This window comes from Epinephelus moara, chromosome 8, assembly GCF_006386435.1.
Source record: "Epinephelus moara isolate mb chromosome 8, YSFRI_EMoa_1.0, whole genome shotgun sequence".
NCBI lineage: Eukaryota > Metazoa > Chordata > Actinopteri > Perciformes > Serranidae > Epinephelus > Epinephelus moara.
The window spans coordinates 31707269-31731403 of NC_065513.1; the positions used below are offsets into that span (position 1 = coordinate 31707269).

Genomic DNA, 24135 nt, shown 5'->3' on the forward strand with positions numbered 1-24135 from the left:
GCCGTAGCCCCCGGCATAGCCTGACGTGCACCTCCCCAAAAATGTAACTACACGTCGAGGCGACGCAGACCCAGCGCAGACCGAGAGGGCTGTGATTGGTTTGCTTGGTAGCAACGCATTTCCGGTTCCGTATTTCCAGATTGCACCATCCCTGCCATCTTTAAACATCTTCTGTTGCGATGTAGATGTTGCAGTATTAAGGCCCATTTATGCTCAATGTTCAATATGGATACGGATATGTCTGTCCGTGCTCCGCGTTCATTTCTCTGTGACCGGAAAAGCCGGAAGCTAAACAAAGAATCAACTAGAGACGACGATAACCATTCAGGAAAGGAACGCAGCCTCCTACCGCTCTGGCGGTGAATTGCACCGCGACGAAATGGAGTGACGGAGAAGTTCAAAGGGTTCACGAGGGCGTCACGGCAACGACATAAGTACGTCGTAGGTACGCCGCAGGACCATAAATCAGGCTTTATGTGCAACACACACCGCCGCCATACGCCGCGCGTCAAAATGCCCGCTTCCATTATATTCTATGAACCAACCCACACTGGCGCCGGCCGACGCGCCGCTCTGCTTCAGCCCACTGCTCTATTTCCAGCGCGGCCGGCGCTGCGAGAAAAGCCTTTTATGTACATCTCGGCCGCCGTAGTATCAACTCCGGTTGTTTCAAATTTTTAATAAGATGACTTTGATAAGAAACTCACCCGTGAAATCCAAGTTGTTGTTGCCTCAAAGTTTTTCCTCTTCTTCTTCCGTTACTAGCAGTTGGCAACCGTTGGCAACTAGTGTAGGTACAGCCACCTAGCGGGCTGGGGTGGGAAATACACGTCGACGGAGCCACTGCGCGCCGCTGCCAATGTGTGTTGGGGAGCGGCACTACGGCCACAGCGCCGCGCCGGTGGCGGTGTGTGTTGCACTTTAGCCAGAACCATGGTTTCCATGGTTACCGATGTGAGGCTAATCTTAGCCACTTTGATGGAACAGAACTCTGGCTCACATTAGCCAGACTTGGCCATTTAAGCCTGGATTTGCCTTTAGCCTGATGATGGAATCTGATGTCTGGTTTAGATTGTGATGTGGAGAATACTATTGCGTGCACGGTGATGGATTGTTGGGAACAGGTGGAAAACGTGCAAGCACGGCAGCGCCGATGGCAACCGCGATTCCTGACCGTCGTGGATGGAGAAGAGGATCGATCCGGAGTCAGGGAGAGTTTGTGGGGCAGGTGGAATGGAGGACAGGGTTTTCCCTGCATAAATAATATTTTGGTGGCCGCCAAAGCCGTTTTAGCCCTCCGCCAATGGAAAATCCCCTCCGCAAAAGAGGGGTGTGGGAGCGGGGAAGGGAGGAAATATCTCGAGATTTTAATATATATCGATATATCTCTAAACGCGATATTACACGGGACAATATCGCTTCTATCAATGTAGTTCATTTTGCGTTAAAATGACAATACATTGGCCGCAAGTTAGCACCTATTTCTCCCCTCACTCTCCCTGTGTCCCTGTCTCACACACACAACCTCTCTGCTCCGCTAGCCACACATTTACCAGCTGCAATATGCACACATTAATGCAATCACTCCACTGATACAATATGTATTATTCTGAAATGGGCTATTTTAAGTTGTCATAGTCTGTGCCTTTCCTTCATTCCTCATGTGTCAGCTGTTTCCCCCCTCCCCTGTTTCCTATGGTTCCTTGTTTGTCTCTCTCTCTGTCTGCATGTCTGGGCATGGCTCTCGTCAGTCCTGCTGCCAATCTGCCTGCTCACCTGAAAGCCATCCACTGATCAACCCCAGCAGTACTGATTACAGTACAGCTCTGTGGTCCACTCTCTGCCAGATCGTTCAGTCTACTTTGCAGCACCAATTACAGCCTATTTGTGGCTTATTGCTTTTTTTTAGCCTAAACCTTGTTTCTCTGTGCCTCAGATCCACACTCACTGGTCACCCGTTTGCCTGCCACTCCAGCCTGCCAACCTGTTTCCAGCCCTGCTCAGCCTGCCTGCCCTGTTTCTCCTGAGTGCCCTGGATCGACCCAAGACACCCTGTCTTGCTTTATTGAAAATAAATCCACTTTAAACTGAACAGCTGTCTGAGTCACGCTTGAGTACTTCTTTCACCCCTGTAACTCTCAATGTGTAGTGTAAAGATTTTTATATATTTTCAAGCAGTAGCACAGGCAACAAGAACAACATTAAATAAATTGTTCAGCATTTGGGGACATGCACTTATTTGCTTTCTTGCAGGGAAGTAGAAAGGTCTGATAACTCTCATGCCATGTTTCCTGTCTTAATGCTAAGATAAGCTTACCAGCTTCTGGAGATTAATTTTCTGAGTTTACTTTTGGCATTGTCCTTTAACAATGGCTCCGTTCCAGTGAGTCATGCCAGTGTAACAGTGCACAACACTATCACTCTAAAGCCAAACCAGCTAAATGGATTTCACCCATCATTAATTGTATTAGTGGTACCTGTGCATTTCCTACTGTGACAAATCAAACTGTCTTGTCAGTGAAAAAAGACCAATTTGGAAATATGCACCATGTAAGTAGTGCAATACAGCAGCTCTTAAACGTGGTCACAGAGTCCCTCTTAAAGACAGGGTGTCAGAATTGGGTAATAAACTCTGCAAGGCCCACCTTAAGGCTCTTATCAGTTGATGTTGTGCTTTAGTGCTGCACATTTTGTCCTGAACAAATTTGCAATTAAGTTGTTGCCATGTCTCACAGTGATAAGTCATATATGCCATGTAAATGTAATATCAGTGCTTTTGTACAAAATTTAAGGTCGTTAAAGGGCCATTTACTCACTTGTAAAGTTGAGGGAATGTCTTGCATAACTGACCTCTTGTTAGATTAATAGAAAAACATCAACTAAAATCATTCCTCTGTTTTGCAATAAAGTTCCCACCACATTTCAATTTTCCAGCTGCCAAGAAACGATAATAAAAACCATGAACCCACATACATTTAATAAAGTGCATACTAATAAAATAAAATACACTTTTAACAAAGACTGAACAATATCATTAAGGCTTAGATTTATTGCATAGCTGCTGCAGTAGCATTGGTTAGAAATAGGTGTACTCAATAAACTGGTAACTAAGTATTCACACAGCACAAGTTATGCTTTCTTAAATTCAGAGCTTTTAGAAATTTAAATTCTTAACCATCCCCAGTATTGAATTTTTGTTCAAACACTTGACAGATTCAATTTAATTGCTTCATATAAATACATCCACATATTTTTTCACAATTCCTAAATAAAAGGTGTTTGTACACCAGCACAATCCCAGTTGTAAAACATGTTATTATTAAGCATCTTCTTTTTAAGAAGTCTGGCTCCGCTTAGCGTCTTTGTTCTTTTTTTTCTCCTTTCTCGTCTTGCAGTTGTCCAAGTACCCAGATGGCAACTCTGGGCAGCAAGATTTTTCAGTGTTTTTGCATTTGCATAGGTTCTTTTTTCCTGTTATCACCTGCAATGAGTTAATGAAAGGTCAGTGTTCAAAATGTTGACAAGAAAATTGGGAAAGATTATTATTTTTTTGCCTGTTTATGTCAGCAAATACATTGATTTTACTTTTTAAGGTTTGGGAGGATACCAAATGTTGCAACTTTTGTTAGGCTTTTGGTGCGTCCACTGATTTCAGTGAATAATAGATGGCAAAATGTGCATGCTGATGTCACAATATACACTATATGCAAAACAAGACAAAATCATAATCCTAGCTAGGTTTCAATGCTTTTGTCATCTGTGGCTCAGGCGATGGAGCAGGTTGACCACTAATCTGAAGATCAGTGGTTCAATCCCCAGCTCCTCCATTGGTTGGAGTATCCTTGAGCAAGATACTGAACCACCAATTGCTCCCGATGGCTGTTCCATCAGTGTGTGAGTGTGTTAAAGCTGTGTAGCAGGTGGCACCTTGTACAGTGTGTGAATGTGTGTGAATAGACATCTGTAACAAATCTGGCTGGTAAAGCAAGTGCAGCTATGATAAACCTTTGCGGCATTTTGCTGTTTGCGAGCTATAGCTGGAGCCTTAGAGGGTTTGTATTGTTCACACAAGCTCATCACTGTTGAATGATAGAATAAATATGAGTGTCATTGCCTTTTTTTATTTTTTTTATTCATTCTTCCTCTTTAAAAAGTGTTGGACCATTACCATTAAGATTATTTATAGATGCCGGACATGTAATTGCAGGTTTTACTGCCTTAACTATGTGATAGTGTCAAATGAAATAAAAAGCATTATTGCTAAAAGTGTTGTTGCTTATTCATTACTAACTACAACAAACTGAATATGATAAATGGTAACTTGTTTAGCAATAAATTAATTAGTGTGAATTAATGTGTATGAGTGATTAGTAACTAAAAGAACTAGCATCTAATGTTGTTTCTGGTTATTTCATTTTAAGTGAGGAACAAACCCCTACTCAGAACTTTCTAATATTTTGTCCACTCCCATGTACAGGAAGTACATAAATATAGGGTGACACTGCATAACAATCAGTGGGGATTTCTAATTCAGTCAGTCAGTAGTTGTACACATGACATGAGCAACACATAAATGAAGAAGGAACATGTATAAGGAAGGAAGCACAGAGTTTTTTATAGCCATTTGGTTTGCACAGTGCCAAACCGACACAATACTCAGAAACACCAACACACTTACACAGAAACTTACAGGGCTGAGAAACATACCATGTGAAGGTCTTAAATCATGTCTGACCTGAACTCCTCTAGTTATGATTCATCTTAAATGATGTATTAAGTAGATTACCTCAAGGATCCTTAAATGGGCAAAACTGTGGAGACCAATTTTATAAGATGTTTTGCCATGAAACCTCATTGGATATTATTTGCTGGTAGATCAAATTTCAAATTTGTCTATATTTCCCAGGGACCCCCATTTGCCTTCAAAAGGACCTCTGGTGGTTACCAGACCTCAAATTGGAGAACATCAGTCCTTTTGTTTGCAAGAAAAACTTTTTTACATTTCACACTATGTCTATAATAGTGTTTGCTCTACTTTTTGTGTGTATGATTCTAAATAAATAATAAATATATGCATAAATAAATATTTTGATTACAGTCTTAAATACAAATTATTATCTTATCTTATTATCTTATTGATACTTATTACTGAGCGTCTGGTAAGTGCTGTGTTATCTCTTGACCATCAGTGTGTGATTGCCCCAAAGGGAGACAGCCAAAAACACACAGTGAAAAACAAAGAGGACATGAGAGGACATTGTAGACATGTAAGAGCAGGAGCTGACAGTGCTTGGTTCAAAAAATTCAGCAGGTTACATTTTTCCAGGGAGTCCACTGGCTCCAGTTCGAGGGCACCAGCGAGTCTCTGGAGCGAGCCCTCAGCTTGCTGACCCCCTTCGGTATCAGAGCAGTTGAAGAAAATCCAGACTAAAATCGGACAGAGAGAAAATGAGAAATGAGAATGGCGAATGGAGAGACTGATAGACACCAAGAAGATCACCAGACTGGTGTTTACCGTTCCATCGTCTCTTAGGACGTATTCGATTTGATGCTCCAGAGTGAAGAAGCTTTGAGGAGTTGACCAGCTCTGTGGTGCGTCAATGGTCACGTTCACGTTCTCCTCCTCCTCCTGACACTTGACAATCTGGGGACTATCGGGTTGAACTGGACAGAACAGAAATGACAGTTAAAAAAAAAGAAGTGTACCTGTAAGGAATCATGACATGACTGCTTACATTTGCTTTCTTTTCTTTTCTGTACTTGAATTCTTAATTTATTCTTAAGTTGTCACAGGTGTTTTTGTAACTATTAACAACTATCAAATCCTTTTGATAATGTGTGATCAACTTCCTTATTACTGAATGTCATATTTTTGTATATTGTGCACAACTTTGCCTTTTTTTGTTGCAAAAAATGCCTCAGATCTTGATCATCTTCTGCTGAATGCCTTTAATGTAGCCCAGTTTCAGTCAACTTACTGATGTCTCTGAGATAAAAACTTTTGGTCCCCCTGAGGATTGAGTCCGTGGTGATGGCCTCGGCAGTGAGTTCGAGCATGGTGCTTTCCTCAGCGTAGGGTGAGAGGGAGTGGGACAAGTTAAAGTGGAATTCCCCATTTACAGGCCGAACACTGCTGACCCAATGGCACGACTCCCTACCTTCTCGGCTGCAGAGGCAAAGCAGTAAAACAAACACTGAGTGAAATATGTAACTGAGAAAGGTATAATTATGTCGGCTTGACGGTTTATCGGGATACACTATATGCAACACTAATTTGTCTGTGATTTTTGCTTTACCAGTCATGGCCCAGTCCAAGGTGCACTGCTCTTTGTGTACTGTGGGTCCAATCACAGCTGAAGTTACAGTCATACGACTTTGCCCGACACTTGATAGGAAAATCATCTATAAAGATACACAAAGTGAGTGAATACACGTTTCATGGAAAATATTTGGACTTTGCTGGACCAAAAAAACAAAAAACAAAGACAAAATATCAGTAAATGTGAGACATTAATGCTGGAATTGCATCATGGGTCAGTATTTGTTAACTTCCATTCTCACCCTCTAAAAAGGAGAAACGTCCCACCCACTCAGTCATGCAGAGTTTCAAGATTTTGGTTATTTTAGATATATGTTTGCACTGTAAGTTCCTCTATTTGAGAGACTCTTGACATGAAAATGGAGAATGAAACCAGAGCATCTTACTTGACTCATCTTTCTTCAGCAGGAGATAGGTTGATGACAACATTTCTGATCCTCTCCAGCAGCTGTATTCTCCCAACATGGGATTTTCTACCATAGACACGGACAGATCTCGACCATTCCGCTGGATTTTTTCATCGTAATCGTCATCCCCCATCTCATCACCTTCAAACTTCCATGTGACATCTCCGTCGGTCTTTGTACGGCAGGTCAGTGTGACTGGATTTGAGTCCTTCCATTTTGCCCCCACAACTACACACAGATAGAGAAAAAGACAGAGACACACAGACACACATTTATTGGCATGTCAAGACGGACAGATTTAGAACCATTCAACATATGTAAAATGAATAATAGAAAAGAATGTGGAGCATTAATAGGACGTACAACCTTCAGGAAAGTGGTTGAGTTGCTGTGCTCTGGTGAGGCTGATGAGCAGAAGCCCATATATCCACAGTGACAAGGTCTCCTGAGGATTGTGTGACAGCAAGAGGAGGAGGTTATTAAAAAAATCAATCACTTTAATTAATCAACTTCAACTGAGAAACAATACAATCAAACGCCACATTAAAAATAATTATAAAAGAATAATTTAAAAGCAGCCCATGTTAGAACATATGGCATTATATATAAAAAGTAATAAAATTATTAAAATAGTAATCATAATTGTAAAAATTATTTTTTTTAAAATCTATAAATAAGGACATGGTACAACACGAAGGTTATTTCTTACCATCTGGAATAAGTTACACTGAAGTGATGCTGTGAAAAGAATCAAGAGCAGACGTTGTCGTAGACGTTCTGATGATCGTATGCTCCAACTGCCCACTGACCATTGGTTTTATATCGTTGCACACAGCATGCATCATCATCATCCTCATCATCACCACCACCACTGCCATCGTGACACCTTTGGAGGTGAGACAGAAACTGAGCAATATAGTAAACTGATAGCAGCCTATTGCCGGTGCATTTCCTCTATACTGCTTTGCATGTCAAATTTTGTAAACACATCAGCTGTGAGTGCTGAATAAGGGACCAAGAGATGGAGATAAGAAGTGTCAAGTGTGGGTGTTCGGTGGGGTGGGGGGTTGCCCTCGGCCTTTAAGCTGAAATAGTAAAGAATCACACAGCATGTGAGATATACATCTGATTACAAATCCTGGAATTTAACAAACAGGCCCCACACACACACACACACACACACACAGAAACATGCACACGCCAAAAACACACACACACATTTGATCTTTAGTCTTTACGAGAACTAATCATTTGTTTTAAAAGGAAATCCTATCTCTCTAAGTTCACCCGAAATTAAACCTTTTCCCTTCATTTACAAAATAATCAGCCTACGCATGTTGTGTCTTTGGAAGCAGAACATTTAGAAATGGAATAGAGATTTAACAGAGAGATTATTTTTAGTCTCTCTCTTATTACTTTCCTGTTTGTTGTAAAATGTTTTAAGCTTTACAGACGTTGATCTGATGTAAAAGTTAGTGATTCTTCAGTAAGAGTCCAGCAGGAAGGACTGGTCAAACTAATTTGATAAATGTTTTAAGTCATTAAAGGAATAATTCACCCACAAAATAACCATTTATATATCAGTTAGTCGTGCTGTGTTAGCTTGGATTTGTGAAGAGAACTGTTTTTCTTGCAGGCCTCCATGGAAAATGGCAACAATATTGATTGATTTATTGATTGGGGATGACGTTAAACAACAGTAGAACTCTCACACAACACATGCAGTATAATCTAAGTCTCATTAATCCAGTTGTGTGCTCAGTACTTCCCTAACACATGCATTTTCACTAAAACTTCACTATTTAAAACTGAACTGACATAAAACTGATTTTTGCTCCCTTCAAAGCCTGACTCCAACACTAAGGTTTTTAGCGAAATGATCCCCAATCAATCAATAAATCATTATATTTATCATTATCCATGGAGGCATGCAAGATAAACAAAGTTTTCATGAATTTAAGGTAACACAGTGGTTGACTAATTGATTTATAAATGTTCATTTTGTGGGTGAAGTATTCCTTTTATTCCTTTTAAACCTAAAACGCCAAAATAAGATCACTGGTTGCTGCTTCTCAGAGATGTATATTTGCTGTTTTTATCTACAGTAAGTTTTTGAAAAAAACAAGTGATTTTAATTTGTCAAGTTAGGCTTTGGGAAACTGCAAGGGGCATTTATTACTGTTTCCTCACACTTAACAGACCAAACAATTGATCAACCTGTGTATCTTTACATTAAGTAATCCTGCACTTACATCCCAGAAATTACCCAGCATTACCCTGGCCAAAAAAATCTCCTTTCGAAGGTATCCCCCCCCAGCATTCACACATGCAGGCACGCACACTCACACACCTATACACAGTAAGAGAAAGGAGACAAGGAGAGACATCAGGACTTTCCCTCCCTGCCATTAGTCACATATGGGGCAAAACCCATTCTGTTGGTCCAAATGTCAGCTATTTCACACTCAAATTTTTGTCTTTTGTCGATCCTCACAGCTACGTTTATCATCTGATCACATCATGTGTTAACCTGTGCGTGAGGCACTTCCATGGTAAACAAAGCTTTGCATGCGGTCTTGTAATTCTTCTTTGTCCTCTTACAGTAGGACAAGTGTGTACATGCTGCACAGAATCCTCCACAGAAAAGTTCTGCGAAACCTGCTTGGTCATATGAATAGAAATAGTTGGTTTCATGTTTCAGTTCCTTAAAAGCCTGCAAGTAGAGAATATAATGTACTCGAATAACCTCTCGCTCGTCTGGATGTAGTGCATTCTCACAGTGTTGATGAACTATAGCTACAGAAAAGGTCCAGTTATGTGAAATATTTATATCCAAAAATCAATTATCACAGTCCTACAAATCACTGATGGCCCCGGGGGGGGGGGGGGGGGAGATGAAAACGGATGTGCCCCTTTGGCTGCCCTGGTGCCGCCTCGGTTGAAAACGCCACGCTAAAGTGCCTTCTTGAGTGACGAAAATGAGAAGATGTGCCCTATCAGCTGCCTTCTTGATTAACAAAAACGAGAGGATGTGCCCTTTTGGCTGCCCTCTTGATTAACAAAAACGGGCGGGTGGCCCCTTTTGGCTGCCCCTCTTGAGTGATCAAAAGAAGACGATGGGCCCTATTGGAAGAAAACGAGCGGATGTGCCCTTCTGGCTGCCCTCTTGTCCCCATGTCATGCAGTAGGTGCCCTTTTTTCTTTTTCGCCCCTGCCCTTCAAACATCCTGTGTCCGTCACTGCTACAAATTAATGCAAAACAGATGAGGCAAGGCCAATCCTCAGCTGGTATGGGCTTGATGATTACTGACGAGAAAGAGACAACTGTGTATTGATGGTAACTTATGCCTGGTTCACACTACACAATATCAGCCTGATTTTTGCCCGACGCAGCGTCGTATGGTGTCGGCATGGATTGTGAACGACAATGAGTGTCGTGCACGATAATCCATCATTTCATCTCATGTAGTCTGTCATAGTTAATGACAACCGACACCACTTTTGGGAAAGTCTAGCATGTTTCTTTTTGTCGTTCACAACTGTTCCCGTCACAGATGTCACTTTGACCAAAAGGAACACAAAGCGATCTGCTGCTGTGGACGACTGTATGGCAGCAACACCCCAGTTTTATTGATATTTCCTCTGAGGACATTACCATGACATCATTTCGACAGTGACTAAAATAATAGCAATAATAATAAAAATAGGACAAGAAAAACCCAATGACATCACACACGCCGTGAAAGACGACCGGGGATGATTGGTGTGGACCATCGTGTAGTCTGTGGTGTGAAGCAGGCATTAAGCATATTTAACATATCATTCTGACACTTAATTTTGTTCAGTTGTAATCTTGTGGATCTTAGCTAGTCATGAATGCTTATACACTGTAATTTTCAGGTTTTTAAAATGTTTCAGTTTGGTTTCAGTGTCACTGCCCACACAGCTTCAAGGTCAAAGATAGCTTTGAGTCACCCAACTTCTTTTTTCTTAAGAATCAGATGAATCAATGTGAATAAACCCACAAATTCTCGGAACATTTGGTGTGTTACTTGCATATGAATCCCCAGACCTTGAGGTTTACAAAGTGGTAAGCAGCACTGTCAAGACTGCTCAAGAGAGAAGTCAACAAGTTTCAACACCTAACCACAAAAACACATTTAACCAATGTCATCTTCATATAGATTTGAGTATCTCACTGTGTATTACTTCTTTTGTGCCCCTGATTCAGAAAACCTTTGGGACCCTTTCATGCATGACACACACATTGTCGGTTGAGTGTTTAACTGGCTGCATACTGAGCGTCAGAATTCAGCAGAGATACATTGCCAGCTGATATTTAGTGGCATCAACAGGTGACCTTGCCTCATGTGTAATAAGTCTCACCTTAGTGCTGATGTTAAACCCATCTTGTATAGGCATATTGTAATCTTTTTTTAAAAAAAAAAACGTTACCCCAGTATGTTGCTGTTTCAACCAGAGCTTCAGTGATTTACAGAAAAGCTCCAAGGTCCTGAGCTAGAAAATTTGTTCAGCACTTTAGATGAAAAGTTAACTCCAGCTCCAGCTTCACAGTGACACAGAACTCTGGCAGACCATTTACCATTCAAGGTGCATGTGAAAGAGGCTTGTTTTTTGCTGTTGGTACAGCTCTTAGTTTTGAAATAATCAGCTAAATCGATCAATTTGCCACACCTCTAACTTTATATACAGAATGTCAAAAGGAGTTAAGTTCATTCTTTTATTCCACATACAGAAGAGACTATTTAAAAGGACATTAAAATCATGTTTGAAAATCATGAATGGGGCTACGCACAGCAACTACTGTACTTCACCTTTTAGAGGGAGCTACACTGGTCTGTGCTTGATGCATACAGCTCTATGTCACAGTCTGTCCACACTGGATGGATTTCCACCACGTTTGTCAGCCTTTGACATCATGGAACAAGACGTGTCAACTTTAATCAAAGTTGCCATCTACACATGCTGCCTAAAGGTTACACTTAACTGCAATCTGAAGCTTTTCCCCACTTACACACAAATTATAAGAGTATGTGTTGGGCTGTGGTCTGTCAAATGCGTCAGCGTACACACAACAGTACTGAGCTCACATGTCAACGACAGGCTTACACGTACAGATAACATATGCTGCTTTTACTGCAGTCAGTGAAGACAAATAGTCAATGTTTAGTTATTACTGAGTTCCATTACCTCATCACCTGAGGAAAATGAGCAAACTAGGACCATGAGTAAACGTAATTTTTATTACATGATTAATTCCACCAATACATGTTTGATGTGTGGGCACGACAATGCAGGAGAGGCAGCGTGTGAAAGAAAAAAGGTTTGCACATTCCACTGAATTAAATAACGTCATTTGTACTGCAGAACGAGGCAAATCAAACAAAAGGCTACGTGACAGTCGCCATAAAAAAGTCAATTTTACTTGTTTTAGCCTAATTGTCAAGGTTACAATTAAAAAGCAACTTCTGTTTGTAGCCACAGAGCAGTTACAGAGATGAACAATTATAAAATACTGCTGTGACAAAGAACGGTGAGTCAAGAGGGGCTCTGAAATAGTCGCTGGTGTTGGTTAGTTTGCCTCGTCCTTTGAAGCCTCGTCAAAGTTTTCAACAAGATCTGAAAAAGGAAACAGAGAGGGGAGGGGAGAGGGGCAGAGGACAGACAACAGTGACTGATAAGAAAATGTTTGACTAAGATAAAAAATTATCTGGCATACAAATACTTAGTAAACTTAGTTACTAAATATGAATTAAAATATCAGCCCTAAATATCCAGAAATTCTGTCAGTGACAGAAGCTTGTATTATGTTCTTAGAAACGCATCCAGATACACTCAGACTAAACTTACTAGACATGACATCATAAATGTTCCATGTGATAGACACATATGCAAACATCTAGGTCAGCCTGTTCTGCACTGTTACTAATGTGGCTAATATAATGCTCCAATGGATTAATAATACAAGTTAGGCAAATGTTTGTTTGGAAAGGGGATGTGTAAATTTGCTTACCTGGGACATCATCATCATCCTCTTCAGCAGCAACCATGGGGGCTTTGTTCTCTCCAGCTATGAGGAGGAAGAACAAACAACAGATTGTTAAAAAAAAAACAGCACACAACACAACTGATACCTGCAAACAGATCAGTAAAGAGTGTTGTGGGTACCTGGTTTGGGCAGGGTCTCTGCTAATCTCCTGAGGCTGGTTAGACTGTCGGCTCCCAGCTGGTTTAGGATTCCTGGGAGCATCTCTGTGAGCTGCTTGTTCTCAGCGTGCCCTGTGATCGTAAAGGTGTTGGCAGCCAAGGAGGCCTGAACCTTTGGGTTATTGAAGTGGATAACTGTGCCCTGGTTTGTGAACATATTCACCTACAGTCAAACACAAAAGGAAGTAAAGGGAAAAAAGGAAGAGCGAAGTTTAAAGGTCAGTATCACAGAGGATGAGGCAACAAATTGAAACATCACAACGTGTAATTTTTATTTCTCTTTTCTTTTCGAATTAATTCATTAATTCTTTGTTTCAGCAGTAGAACACAACAATTAAAGGGCCTCATTTGTTAAGAATCTGTAATTTTTCGAGTCCTTTTTTTGTCAAATTTCGCCTCTTGTATCACGTTAGCAAGATGGGAAATTTAACTGTTTTGTCCCTGTGACACTGTGACAGGTGGATTCCAAAATCTACCAGCCACTCTCGACAGATTACCATTGTATTTTTGGCAGGCAACTTCAGCAAATCTAGCAGCTACTTACATATTTTACTGGCATCTGACCGGTGGCTGGGGCAAATTTCCAACCCTGCATGTTATATTTATTACTCTACTTTTAAGTTGAGAACCCCGTCATGAAGACAACCTTTCTGCCTACTGTTGTGCTTTTCAGAAAGAATTTGCTGTACCTCCTCGATGCCAGAGATGTTGTTGACTCCCAGTTTCTTGAGGGAAAACTGCAGCTTCTTGTCATCTGCTGTTGCTGTCCTGTGCACCACCTTCTTCTTTCTGCGGGCCGACCCCTACAGAGTACAACAATGAATATAGGAACCAATAACCCAATGTCAAGACTCAGGGAAATATGAAACATTTTCTTAAAGGTCCAGTGTGTAGGATTTAGAGGCATCTAATAGCATAAATGGTACAAAATATTCATAACTATACCTTAATTAGTTTATAATCACCTGAAAATGTTACATTTTCATTACCTTACGAATGAGCTGTTTATATCTACATATGGAGCAGGTCCTCTTCAACGGAGTGTGCCATGTTGTTCAACAGTATATCAGGACAACGGACAAATCAAACACTGGCTCATTCTCATTTTTACGGTGGCCACCATAGTTGTCCTACATGCTTGATATACAAGAACATTTTCACTACTGTAGCCTCACCGCTACATGACACTACTGAATCCTACATGCTGGACCTTTAAAGTCATTTCCCAGCACACATTTCAACTCACCTTGCCGCCTATGCGGACCTGCGCCTGCAGTTTGGCGAGCTTCTCCTGGTTCATTATCAACTCCTTCATCTAACACAGGAAAGAGCCACACAAATGGTCAAATATTTAGTCACTACCTTTAGTCAATTGGAAATAACACTTTCTCATCAGACATAAAGGTAGGAGACATATGAAAGCACCACTAATCATTCCACCAACTGCATCCATGCAACATCCTTTTTCTAGTGAAGACATCCTTCTACATGCATACTAATAATCTGATCTTGAAATGAGAATCAATAACAGGGAAATGTGCAAAACTGTGAACACATCTACATTTACTGACTAACAAATTGACAGGTGATTAAACTGTAAACACCTAATGTGTGATTCCAGCAGCTCATTAGATACATAGGGTTTGCAATTACAGTGAAGTGCCAAACCTAAAACTCCCCCAAAATCCCCCTAGTCGTTTAGCCATTTGGCACAGCAAACGAGCAAGAATGAACAGCTGCCAGAAGCCCAAAAATAGCTGCACACTTTTTAGTCTCGACTCAAGTTCTGCATGAATCAGACAGAGGTGGTCGGCTACAGTTAGTGGCTAAGTTAGGCTCTCAACATTATGTAAAGCAAACAGATATCAGTTAGCTTATAGCTCTACGAGCTTATGTTTCCTAGTGTGTCATAGCGAGAGAGCAAGATGTGCTGTGGGCTCATGCTTGATGTTTAAACCTTCGAGACTGGGAGGTTAATTTTTCTTAAACCGGGCTCAGGAAGTCTGCCAACTGAACTGTCGGCTTGTTAGCTAACTAGCCAAGCTAAACAGCTAGCTCAGGCCTCTTCAAACTGATGCTAACATTCAAGTATAGTTTACCTTTTCCTCCACGGGCTGTAATGTGACACAGAGGACAGTTCTTCCTCTACAAAGTCAAATTTACACGAGGCTGACAGCTTAAATGGCTACAGAGACGTGAACTGACCTGGGAGTGTGTAAACACGCGGGTCACACAGTCGACAGAAGCTCAGAGAAAGGAGGGAAGACCGGAAGTGACGCACACAGGTCGATAACATGCCGGAAATGTCCGCAGGTTTTCAAAATGTGTCTTAAATCTTAAATTCTAGTATTAAATCCGTCCGTTCAGAATTTTTTAAGTCACGGGAATGACGTCCAAAAATGACCTGCTTTCTAAAATCATCTTATAGTAAGAACTCTTGAAGCTTTTTTTAAAAAAAAAGAAGATATTTTTTTATTTTACGGTAGTAGCTAAATTGTTTTAACAAACTCTTAAAATATTACAAATTAAACTACTATTCATTACATTAATAAACATAAATAGGTCAAATTAGTATTTCTGCCACATTTCGCCAAAAGGAAGTAGATTTATTTTTTTATAAATACAATTAAATGAGCTATTGAATATATAACCCTGATAAAAATGTAAAATATTACGTTTAGCACCTGTGCTACGAAAATTATATTTTAAAATGAAGAAAAAATGTTCCTTTCAGTGAACAATAAAGATATGCCATTCATACCGGAAGTAGTCACGTTTGTAATCATGGCGTCCTCCAGTGCACCGAGACGCAACGTGATAACTCCTTAAAATGAGCAACTTTTGGTTTACTTGGACTAACAACATCGGTGCAATCTAATTTCAACACATCGTACTTAAAAAAACAAGACTGCACTCGGGCACATTTTCGCTCAAAGGTGAGAATAATCGGAAAGCAGTTTATGGTAGAAAATGCATGGCGTGCTAACTAACTTGCTGTAAGTACTGAACACGTTGGCTTAGGTAACTTGTCTGTCTAATACGCTGCTTTCGTTCTCAAACCATTAACATTACGTGTAATTAAATCACTTAACTGTGGAATTCTGCTTCGTTATTGAGCTCTCTTAATGCACAATCGTGAACGTCAGTGAATAAATCAACTGTCTCAAAGTAGTGAACCTGTTAGCTTAGCCTTCATACCGGTAGTGTGGTGGTTTGTGATGCTCAATGAGTGTGAACTCTGTTGCCATTCAGTGCATGTTGTTGAATTTGATGCCCTCTTTTGTAGTCTTTTACATCACACAATCCTGGTTAAGCCATTAACCCCTTTACCATCCATTTTACCACGTTTATTTTCCCTTAAATAGATTTAAGGTTGTGGCAAACCATCTGTTCTCACTCTGTCTGACAGTGTCATATTCTGTTTGCTTGTTCCAGCTCCTTTTTGAAGCTATGTCATGTTTACACTGGGCTGGATTGTCAGCTTTTTTTTTATCTGCAACTAAAATGTAAAATACATTTGTCTTGGTTTGAACATTGTCTGTTTAAAAGTACCTACCAGCAGATTAGTGGGGTTTAAGAGGTTAACTACTCCCAGTGTCACATCTCTTGCTGTATCTTAATATCCATGTTTTGTTTTCTGTATATTGACAGACAAAGAGCATTGTGATCAAGACAGAAATGGCTTCATTTAGACCTACAAAAATCCAAGTATACCCTAAACTTGGAGAGAAAGTCACACAAGACACACTGTACTGGAAAAACTACAAGGTGAGTCTCCTCTACTGTCGTATTATTACTGTGAGCAAGACAAGCACATCCTTAATTTTGTTTCTCAATCTTAACAATGCACCTTTGTTTCTGACAGGCTCCAATCCAGATAAAAGAATTTGGAGCAATTACAAACATAGACTTCTCCCCAGTGGCTCCACATAACTTTGCTGTGACAGCATTCACAAGAGTAAGTTGGCTTCTCTGTATGAATTGAATTAAATCAGTGTTCCCTTCATGAATAATCAAGTATCAGTATGCAGTCTCTCGTTCTAACTCTGGTCTCTCTACAGATCCATATTTATGGGCCGTTCTCGCAGGAGCCTGTGAAGACATTTACGCGGTTTAAGGATACTGCATACTGTGGGAGATTCAGGTCAGACGGTCAGCTGCTCGTGGCGGGATGTGAGGACTCTGTGGTCCGGCTGTTTGATGTCAGCGGCAAGGTGGCAATCAGGATGTTCAAAGGGCACACAAAGTAGGTATCCCATGTGTCATTGTCTGATCGTGTTTTGCTGTCCTAGCCTTAAAACGTGAATTGCTGAATGATGATCTCTTGAGTGATCCATCGACTGAATTTTATGATGATCTCAAGAATTCTGACAACGTTTAAACTGACTTACTGTCTTAATAACATCAGGTCATCAAAGGGAACTGACATGAATTTTGTCTCTCATTTTATTTCTGCTCAGGGCTGTACACGTCACAGACTTCACCTCAGACCGTTACCAGATCCTCACAGGGTCAGACGACTACACCTGTCGACTTTGGGACATCCCAAATGCCACTGAGCTCAACACCTACCAAGAACACACAGATTACATTCGCTGTGGTGTCACGAGCAAACTCAACAGAGATCTCTTCATTACTGGTGAGATGGAGAAACTTTTTAAAATGGTGTAAGAAAAAGTTAAATGAGCTCTAGAAAGAGGAGGATGAGGATGAAGGAGTTTAGCCTGTTTTTGTTCGACTAACAGTTGCTGTTGTTATCCTAGGATCTTACGACCACACGCTGAAACTGTTTGATGCCAGAACGGATAAGAGTGTGATGACCATGGACCACGGTCAGCCAGTGGAGAGTCTTCTTCTCTATCCTTCAGAGGGACTCCTCGTCTCTGCAGGTGGGTAGCCGTTATCATCACCATCATTTAGTCAGTGCATCCAGGAAATGTGCCCTGTTGTTGTCAGGCCAAACTCAAGTTCTGTTACTAGTGTTTAAGGATGTGAATATAAGGGTCCCTCAGCCTTGTTAGGTTAGTACAGGTTGAAAATTGAATGAGTTGGGACATGACAAACAAGGAAGACAACAGCATTTAAGTCTAATGTATGTTGTGATGTCAGACAGGACAAAAACAACCTGCAACATTATATTTACTAATGTTTATCCAGGACATTTTTAAAAATGTTTTCACTCTGTTTAGGTGGCCGTTTTGTGAAAGTGTGGGATCTGCTAAAAGGAGGACAGCCTCTGGTGTCTCTGAAGAACCATCACAAAACTGTCACCAGTTTATGTCTCAGCAACAACGGAGAGAGACTGCTGTCAGCTTCTCTGGACAGGTACAGGGGCAGGTGTATGTTACAGTATGCATGTCTGTTATAGCTCTCATTTTATATGAGCCTGATCTAACATAGAGCCTCTGTTTGTCTTTCCAGGCATGTGAAGGTGTACAACACAACCAACTATAAAGTGGTCCACAACTTTGACTACGCTGCCTCCATCCTCAGTCTGGCTCTGGCTGTAAGTATTTAGATTCAACCAATCATCATGTTATATTACCAGTTTTTCATGGTTGAAGATAAATGAAATATAGAAAGATGAATTCAAATAAGCAAAGCAAAATTTATGACAATTACATGCTGAGTTATAAGTCACCCGAGGTGGGAAAAGCCTTATTTGGCTGACTGTGGTCTATAAACTAAAAACCTCAATGCAAAGTGATAAAAATTTCTTGTATCTGAGGTGCACCTGCAGAGGAAGCTGTGATTTGAAGGACCAGCTCTGAGGCTGCAAACGGACAGATTCAGTTTCTGAAGCAGTCAACAGAAATATCCAGTATTACCAGAGGTTTAAATCGATAGATGAATCAGTACGTTCTCTCCTCTTGGTGTTGGCATGAAGGTGTAGGATTTCCAGAACACACTGTGCAGCCTCATGTGAACAGACAACCCTTTTTTTTTTCTTTACTTTGGGCTCTCAGTGCTTTTGTATTTTCCCTTGCCATCACCACCACAGTCACCTTAATATGTACAAAACATGCACTCCTAAAGAGAGATGCTGTCCCAGCTGTAGCCATGGTCTATACCAGTGTCAGGCTGCAGGAGCTGATTGTGTTTTTGCCTCCACGTCGATGACAGACATGGCTGGAGGCATTGTGTTTTTGGGTTGTCCATCTGTCCCGTTTTGGTGAACGTGATATCTCAAGCAGGCCCTGAGGCAGTGTCCTAAAATTAGGCACAAATGTCCACTTGGACTCCAGGATGAGCTGACTAGATTTTGGTGATTAAAGGTCACTGTCGCCTCAGAAAACATGCTTTGGGCCATCACCCAAGAATTTGTACACTGATTATCGAAAATGTCACACAAATGTCTAAAGAATGAAATGATGACAGTTTATATCCATAAGGTCAAAGGTCAACTTCACTGTGACATAATAATGTTCTGCAAAAACACTTTTCAATAACGTTTATTCAACACCATACCTCAGGAAGAGAAGGGGAGACATTTGGTCAGATACTGAATTGGTGACACTGGTCTTGGGTGCCCATCTTGAAACTGTGGTGATTATTAAGATCTTCTGTGTCATGGCTACAAATGAGTCTGGACAGACATGGATGTAAACTGTAACTGCGACTTGACTGGCTGGCGGAGGCATACAACCACGTGGCAGTAACTCCAGGTTCTTGTGTATTGAAGGAATTGTTGAATGATGATCTCTTGAGTGATCCATCGACTGAATTTCATGATGATCTCAAGAATTCTGACAACCCTTTTAAACTCTCTGACAGACTCATAAATGAATCGTCATGGAAGTGAACTGATTTTGTCTTATTTTATATCTGCTCTGGAATTCTTGACATTAAAACTATGAATGCATCTCTCTCCTCAGCCGAACGATGAGTCCATCGTCGTGGGTATGACCAACAGTATTTTGAGTATCAAACACAGGAAGAGCCTTGAAGAGTCAAAGGAAGTCTCTGGGCAACAGAGGCGACGACCCTCATATCGTGTTTTTGTGAAGGGGAAGAACTACGTCCCTAAACAGGTGTGTTTACATTTGGTTAACACACAGTAGCTGATGTCAGCAGTCTGAGATATGATGTGGTCTATTGAGTTATTATTCTCCATGAGAAGACAAGGTCAAACGTACCATGACTAATTACTTTATTTTTCTTTGTCATCATTGCTAATTGATTTCTTTGTTCTCGATCTTTTTCCAGGACGATTATCTCGTCAGCAAGCCAGTGAAACAGCATTTGGCCAAATACGACAAGCAGCTCAAGAAATTTAATGTATCAAAGGCTTTGGATACAGCTCTGGAGGTACACATTTCATGTATTTATAAATATTATCAACAAGGTGAAATTGTTTTCTTAAGGTTAGTCAAAGTGGTCATTTTTCAATTTGCAGTATAAAGCAGTGACTCATGCTTCTTTCCTGTTGCTAGCTAAATGGCTGTCTTGGATATTGCCCTTATTATAAAGTATATTCAATTTAATTTATAGACATGGACAAGACTGCGAAAGCCAGAGATTACGGTTGCTGTCATAAAGGAGCTGGACCGAAGAGGAACGTTGAAGAACGCTTTGGCAGGAAGGGATGAACAGGGACTTGCTCGGTTGCTCAATTTCCTCATAGGGTAAGACACAGATAAAACTTAATAACTCGAGTATTGGATTGCATTTACTTGGGTTGCATGTATGCAAAAGTACAAGTGCACATGAAAACTTAAATCTTTTTTTCCGTTTATTCTCCAGGAACGTGGTTGACCAAAGGTTTGCTCCCGTCCTCGTCACAGCAGCTGAGATGATCCTGGACATCTATCAGTCAATAATCGGCCAGTCACCAGTCGTGGACCGACAGCTGCTACGTCTGCAGGATCTGCTGGAGAGAGAGATCGACTACCAGCAGGACCTCCTGGAGGTGCTGGGCATGTTGGACACAATGTTTGCCTCTGCCCTCCCTAAGAAGGAGGTTCCATGCCCTGGCGTCAGCAGGGCTAACGGCCTGGCTCAGGGAGAAGCGAGTACCTCAAGACCACAGCTTCAGGTCACCTGAGGCTTGTAGAGGAGCAGAACTGCGTCAGACTGGGTTAGAGTGCCTTCACAACTCTAAAAAACCTCTTTTTGAAACATCAGACACACATTTCCTGACATGACCGGCTGCATGTCACCAAACAGAAACATTTTGGTACAGGTTTTTAAGAGACTGACAAAGCCCATGGTCTCACTCTGATGTTTTAACTCGGCGTGACTGAGAACACAACAGGCAACAAAGAGAACATGCATTTACTGTATGAACAATCTCTGAATGTGTGAATGGTAAAGCAAAGTGTTTTTATTTGAAGTCTTGTAATTACACTTTCAAATGTAAATGTAGTGTGTGTATGTGCGTGCGCTTGTGTGTTTGAATGATTTAACTGTTAATGTCTGCTTTGTGTTTTCATAATATTTGGCATTGGCAAATGTTTTATAAGCAGATATAAATAAATCTTTGTAATATGGAAACTGACTAATCATAATTGTGTTCAGATGGTGTTAAATTTCTACTGATAATACATGTTTCAACATGAAGGGCAGTGATACTCAGTGTAGACCTGGCAGGCCAGAGTTGGCAGGGTTTTCATTTGTCATTTGTAACCGCAATTGTGGCGTTATGCCAATGTGGTGGTGTAATCATTATCAACACAGTGCACTGGGAAAGTTCAAAACTGCCAAGAGGAAGGAAAGAGCTGTCTGATATGGACCACAGCAAAACAGTGTCTGTGGATGCTACTCACGCTGCTTTGTACTGAGAACATTAACACCGGTGAAATTTAAGCAAATAAAGTACTTTATTAAATCAAAATTTCCCCCCCTTACAAAGGTTAGGACATCTGTAAAACATATTAGTTCATACATTAGAACAGTGGCTCCCAACTGGTCCAGCCATGAGCCCCAGCTTTCTCCTTAGTCATCAGTTAAAGGTCCACATAGTTTCACATATTCAGCATCATACTTGTGTTTGGCCATGTCGTCGAGCTAGTTTGCTGTCTCTGTCAAGTTGTTGTCTGTTAGTCACTCACTCTACAGCAGGAAACAGCACTTGTAAATAAAAGCTCTGTGCTGGAAATTCACTGAACTCCAAAATAGAGTGTGTTTTTCACAAACTTGACAATGTTCGTGAGTCACTTGTGGTCCATTCAGAATGGACCCACGGCCCACATTTGGACTGTGACCCATCACAGAAAGTGGCTGCTACATATGCTAAGTACAATAATTAAAATTAAAAAGTAAAAGGATAGTATGTCCTATACGTGTCTCATAAAAAATGTGTGAGGATTGCTTAAAAACAAACATAGCTTAACCAGGTCATGTGATAAGCTCCTTCACTAAACTTTAAGAACAAATATGACTGAGATCACAACAGACAACTGACAATTATCCAGGAACTCACATTATAGACACAACAGATTATCCATGTAACAATTTAGCCAAATATATTAATGGTTTTAGTTTTTTCCAATCATACAATATTCTAATATTCATGTACAAAGAGGCTTACCTCAGCCAGGTCACTGTTCTTCAGGGACAGGGGTCGGGCAACTGAACTGGAGATGAATGCGGCCAAATGGAACCAGTCATATCCTCCCTGTCATCACACTGTGAAACAATTTAAGTACATGGGCACAGTTTTTGATCAGACATTAACTTTTAATGGAAACTCAGAGAGCATTTCCAAGAGAGCCAGTCAGTGTCACTGTTTTTTGTCAGGAAGCTGAAGAGCTTCAGTGTTCACAAGACACACTTGTAACAGCATACAGAAGCCTGGTTGAAAGCATTTTATCATTTAACATTACAGTGTGTCTTGTGTTACAGTGGCAACCTGAGTGCAAGGAGCAAAAACAAGCTCTCCATAGTCATTAACATTAGAGGTAAGTCACAGAAGCAAGTCACAGAAACAACTCAACACTATATCTGACAGTGCTGTACGCAGGAAGGCTAAACATGTAATTGCCAATGCCTCACATCTATTACACTCAGAGTTTGAGCTGCTCCTGTCTGGGTGTCGATTTAGGGTCCATAGAGCCAGTCGGAACAGAAGTCCTTTATTTCCTTTGCCATACAGGCAATGAACACAGGATGACTGTATCAGGAACACCTGCCCATTTACTCAGTTGTATCTTGAATATGGTTTAACTGTACGTTTTTAATGGTGTATTGTGTTGTGTGTCTGTATGTACTTTGATGTTTTGAGAGAAGCCAAAGACAAATTTCAGTTGTATTCAATTTCTAATATTCCTAAAACAAGCTTGTAAGAAGTGTTTGCTTTTGCTAGTTGAAGGCACAGTACACATGCATATGTGTGCACATGATTGCAATGGTACCACCTCCACCTCATTTTGAGCCAGGAAACAGCCTGATTGGCCTGCAACAGGGTGCCAGGTGGCCCCGCAACCATTTTCTAAATCACAATAAAGGTAAAAAGATTCACCCTGGGAATTTGTATTTGTACTTTGAATGAAAATAAAGTGCCAGGGTGCATAAAAATGCATCAAATTAGTTCAGGTTAGGACTGGATGTTACAATCCCTGATGCGCATACTTGAGATTATGAGTGGGAGTAATAGTGCCGTCTGGGGGTCAGAGTGGACGCCAAAGGATTAGATGGATAGAAAAGTAGGAAAGAGTGTAGGTAGATGGATAAGTGAGGAGGAGCATAGGGAAGGAGAGACAACTCTCCATTGCTGGACTGGGCAGTGCACTCTACCTCCTCCTACTTCCTCATTTTGATAATAGATAATAAACTTTCTTCATATAGCACCTTTCTAAACACAGTTACAAAGTGCTGTACAATAAAACTACACACGATTAAAACACAAGAAGAATAAAACAAATAACATGTCATAAAATGTCATCTAGTTAAGTCAGGATATGCTTTCCAATAGAAGTATGTTTTTGGGAGAGACTTAAACGAAGTCACTGACTAAGACAGCCTTATATCCTCGGGCAGGTCGTTCCAGAGCCTCGGGGCCCTGGTGGCAAAAGCTCTGTCCCCTTTGGTATTCAGTCTGGACTCTGGGACAAGCAGATGACCTCTGCCCGAGGATCTCAGACTATGTAAAGGCTAATGAGGAACTAACAGCTCTGAAATGTAATCTGGAACCAGGCCATGAAGAACCTTACAAGTAATTAGTAAGATTTTAAGGTCAATCCT

General features: G+C 40.8%; 3 protein-coding genes and 1 long non-coding RNA gene across 6 annotated transcripts in view; 1 reads left to right on the forward strand and 3 right to left on the reverse strand.

The window, feature by feature from the left end:
- LOC126395018 (uncharacterized) overlaps positions 1-757 on the reverse strand; it is a 9111-nt gene extending 8354 nt beyond the window's left edge. Inside the window, exon 1 of one of the 2 annotated variants that reach the window (XR_007570407.1) lies at positions 708-757. This is a non-coding gene — a long non-coding RNA (uncharacterized LOC126395018). The remainder of the gene's footprint in view (positions 1-707) is intronic. The other variant, XR_007570408.1, reaches the window with a different exon arrangement.
- Positions 758-3086: 2329 nt separating this feature from the next.
- On the reverse strand, positions 3087-7602 carry si:dkey-88e18.2 (interleukin-12 subunit beta). The gene is made up of 8 exons (XM_050050935.1): positions 7436-7602; positions 7093-7171; positions 6706-6954; positions 6297-6402; positions 5979-6166; positions 5516-5664; positions 5317-5427; positions 3087-3481 (listed from the first exon to the last, which is right to left on the reverse strand). Exons 1-8 carry the CDS (start codon positions 7436-7438, stop codon positions 3335-3337), a joined length of 1032 nt encoding a protein of 343 aa, XP_049906892.1. The 5' UTR covers positions 7439-7602; the 3' UTR covers positions 3087-3334.
- Positions 7603-11970: 4368 nt separating this feature from the next.
- Positions 11971-15249, reverse strand: LOC126394233 (transcription factor BTF3-like). 2 transcript variants are annotated; one of them, XM_050050936.1, is made up of 6 exons: positions 15160-15249; positions 14201-14269; positions 13644-13757; positions 12916-13117; positions 12761-12817; positions 11971-12366 (listed from the first exon to the last, which is right to left on the reverse strand). In XM_050050936.1, exons 2-6 carry the CDS (start codon positions 14267-14269, stop codon positions 12320-12322), a joined length of 489 nt encoding a protein of 162 aa, XP_049906893.1. In that variant the 5' UTR covers positions 15160-15249; the 3' UTR covers positions 11971-12319. The 2 variants fall into 2 exon arrangements, with proteins under 2 accessions (XP_049906893.1, XP_049906894.1); XM_050050937.1 differs by having other exon boundaries at positions 15054-15184.
- Positions 15250-15718: 469 nt separating this feature from the next.
- Positions 15719-21451, forward strand: utp15 (UTP15 small subunit processome component). The gene is made up of 12 exons (XM_050050933.1): positions 15719-15890; positions 16606-16722; positions 16820-16912; positions 17016-17200; positions 17415-17593; positions 17718-17843; positions 18144-18279; positions 18376-18460; positions 19830-19985; positions 20161-20262; positions 20446-20579; positions 20698-21451. Exons 2-12 carry the CDS (start codon positions 16633-16635, stop codon positions 20996-20998), a joined length of 1587 nt encoding a protein of 528 aa, XP_049906890.1. The 5' UTR covers positions 15719-15890; positions 16606-16632; the 3' UTR covers positions 20999-21451.
- The last annotated feature ends 2684 nt before the right edge of the window (positions 21452-24135 follow it).

Excerpts from the sequence above, each read along its gene's own strand:
- utp15 (XM_050050933.1), top strand. The coding sequence starts at position 16,633 with ATGGCTTCATTTAGACCTACAAAAATCCAAGTATACCCTAAACTTGGA. Across the intron at positions 17,594-17,717 it reads CAGAGATCTCTTCATTACTG|GATCTTACGACCACACGCTG; the intron begins GTGAGATGGAGA and ends TTGTTATCCTAG. Across the intron at positions 18,461-19,829 it reads TCCTCAGTCTGGCTCTGGCT|CCGAACGATGAGTCCATCGT; the intron begins GTAAGTATTTAG and ends CTCTCTCCTCAG.
- LOC126394233 (XM_050050936.1), bottom strand. The coding sequence starts at position 14,269 with ATGAAGGAGTTGATAATGAACCAGGAGAAGCTCGCCAAACTGCAGGCG. Across the intron at positions 12,818-12,915 it reads AGAGACCCTGCCCAAACCAG|CTGGAGAGAACAAAGCCCCC; the intron begins GTACCCACAACA and ends TCCTCCTCATAG. Across the intron at positions 12,367-12,760 it reads GGATGATGATGATGTCCCAG|ATCTTGTTGAAAACTTTGAC; the intron begins GTAAGCAAATTT and ends TTCCTTTTTCAG.
- si:dkey-88e18.2 (XM_050050935.1), bottom strand. Across the intron at positions 6,955-7,092 it reads ACTCAACCACTTTCCTGAAG|TTGTGGGGGCAAAATGGAAG; the intron begins GTTGTACGTCCT and ends ATCTGTGTGTAG. Across the intron at positions 5,428-5,515 it reads TCCTAAGAGACGATGGAACG|TCTGGATTTTCTTCAACTGC; the intron begins GTAAACACCAGT and ends GTCCGATTTTAG.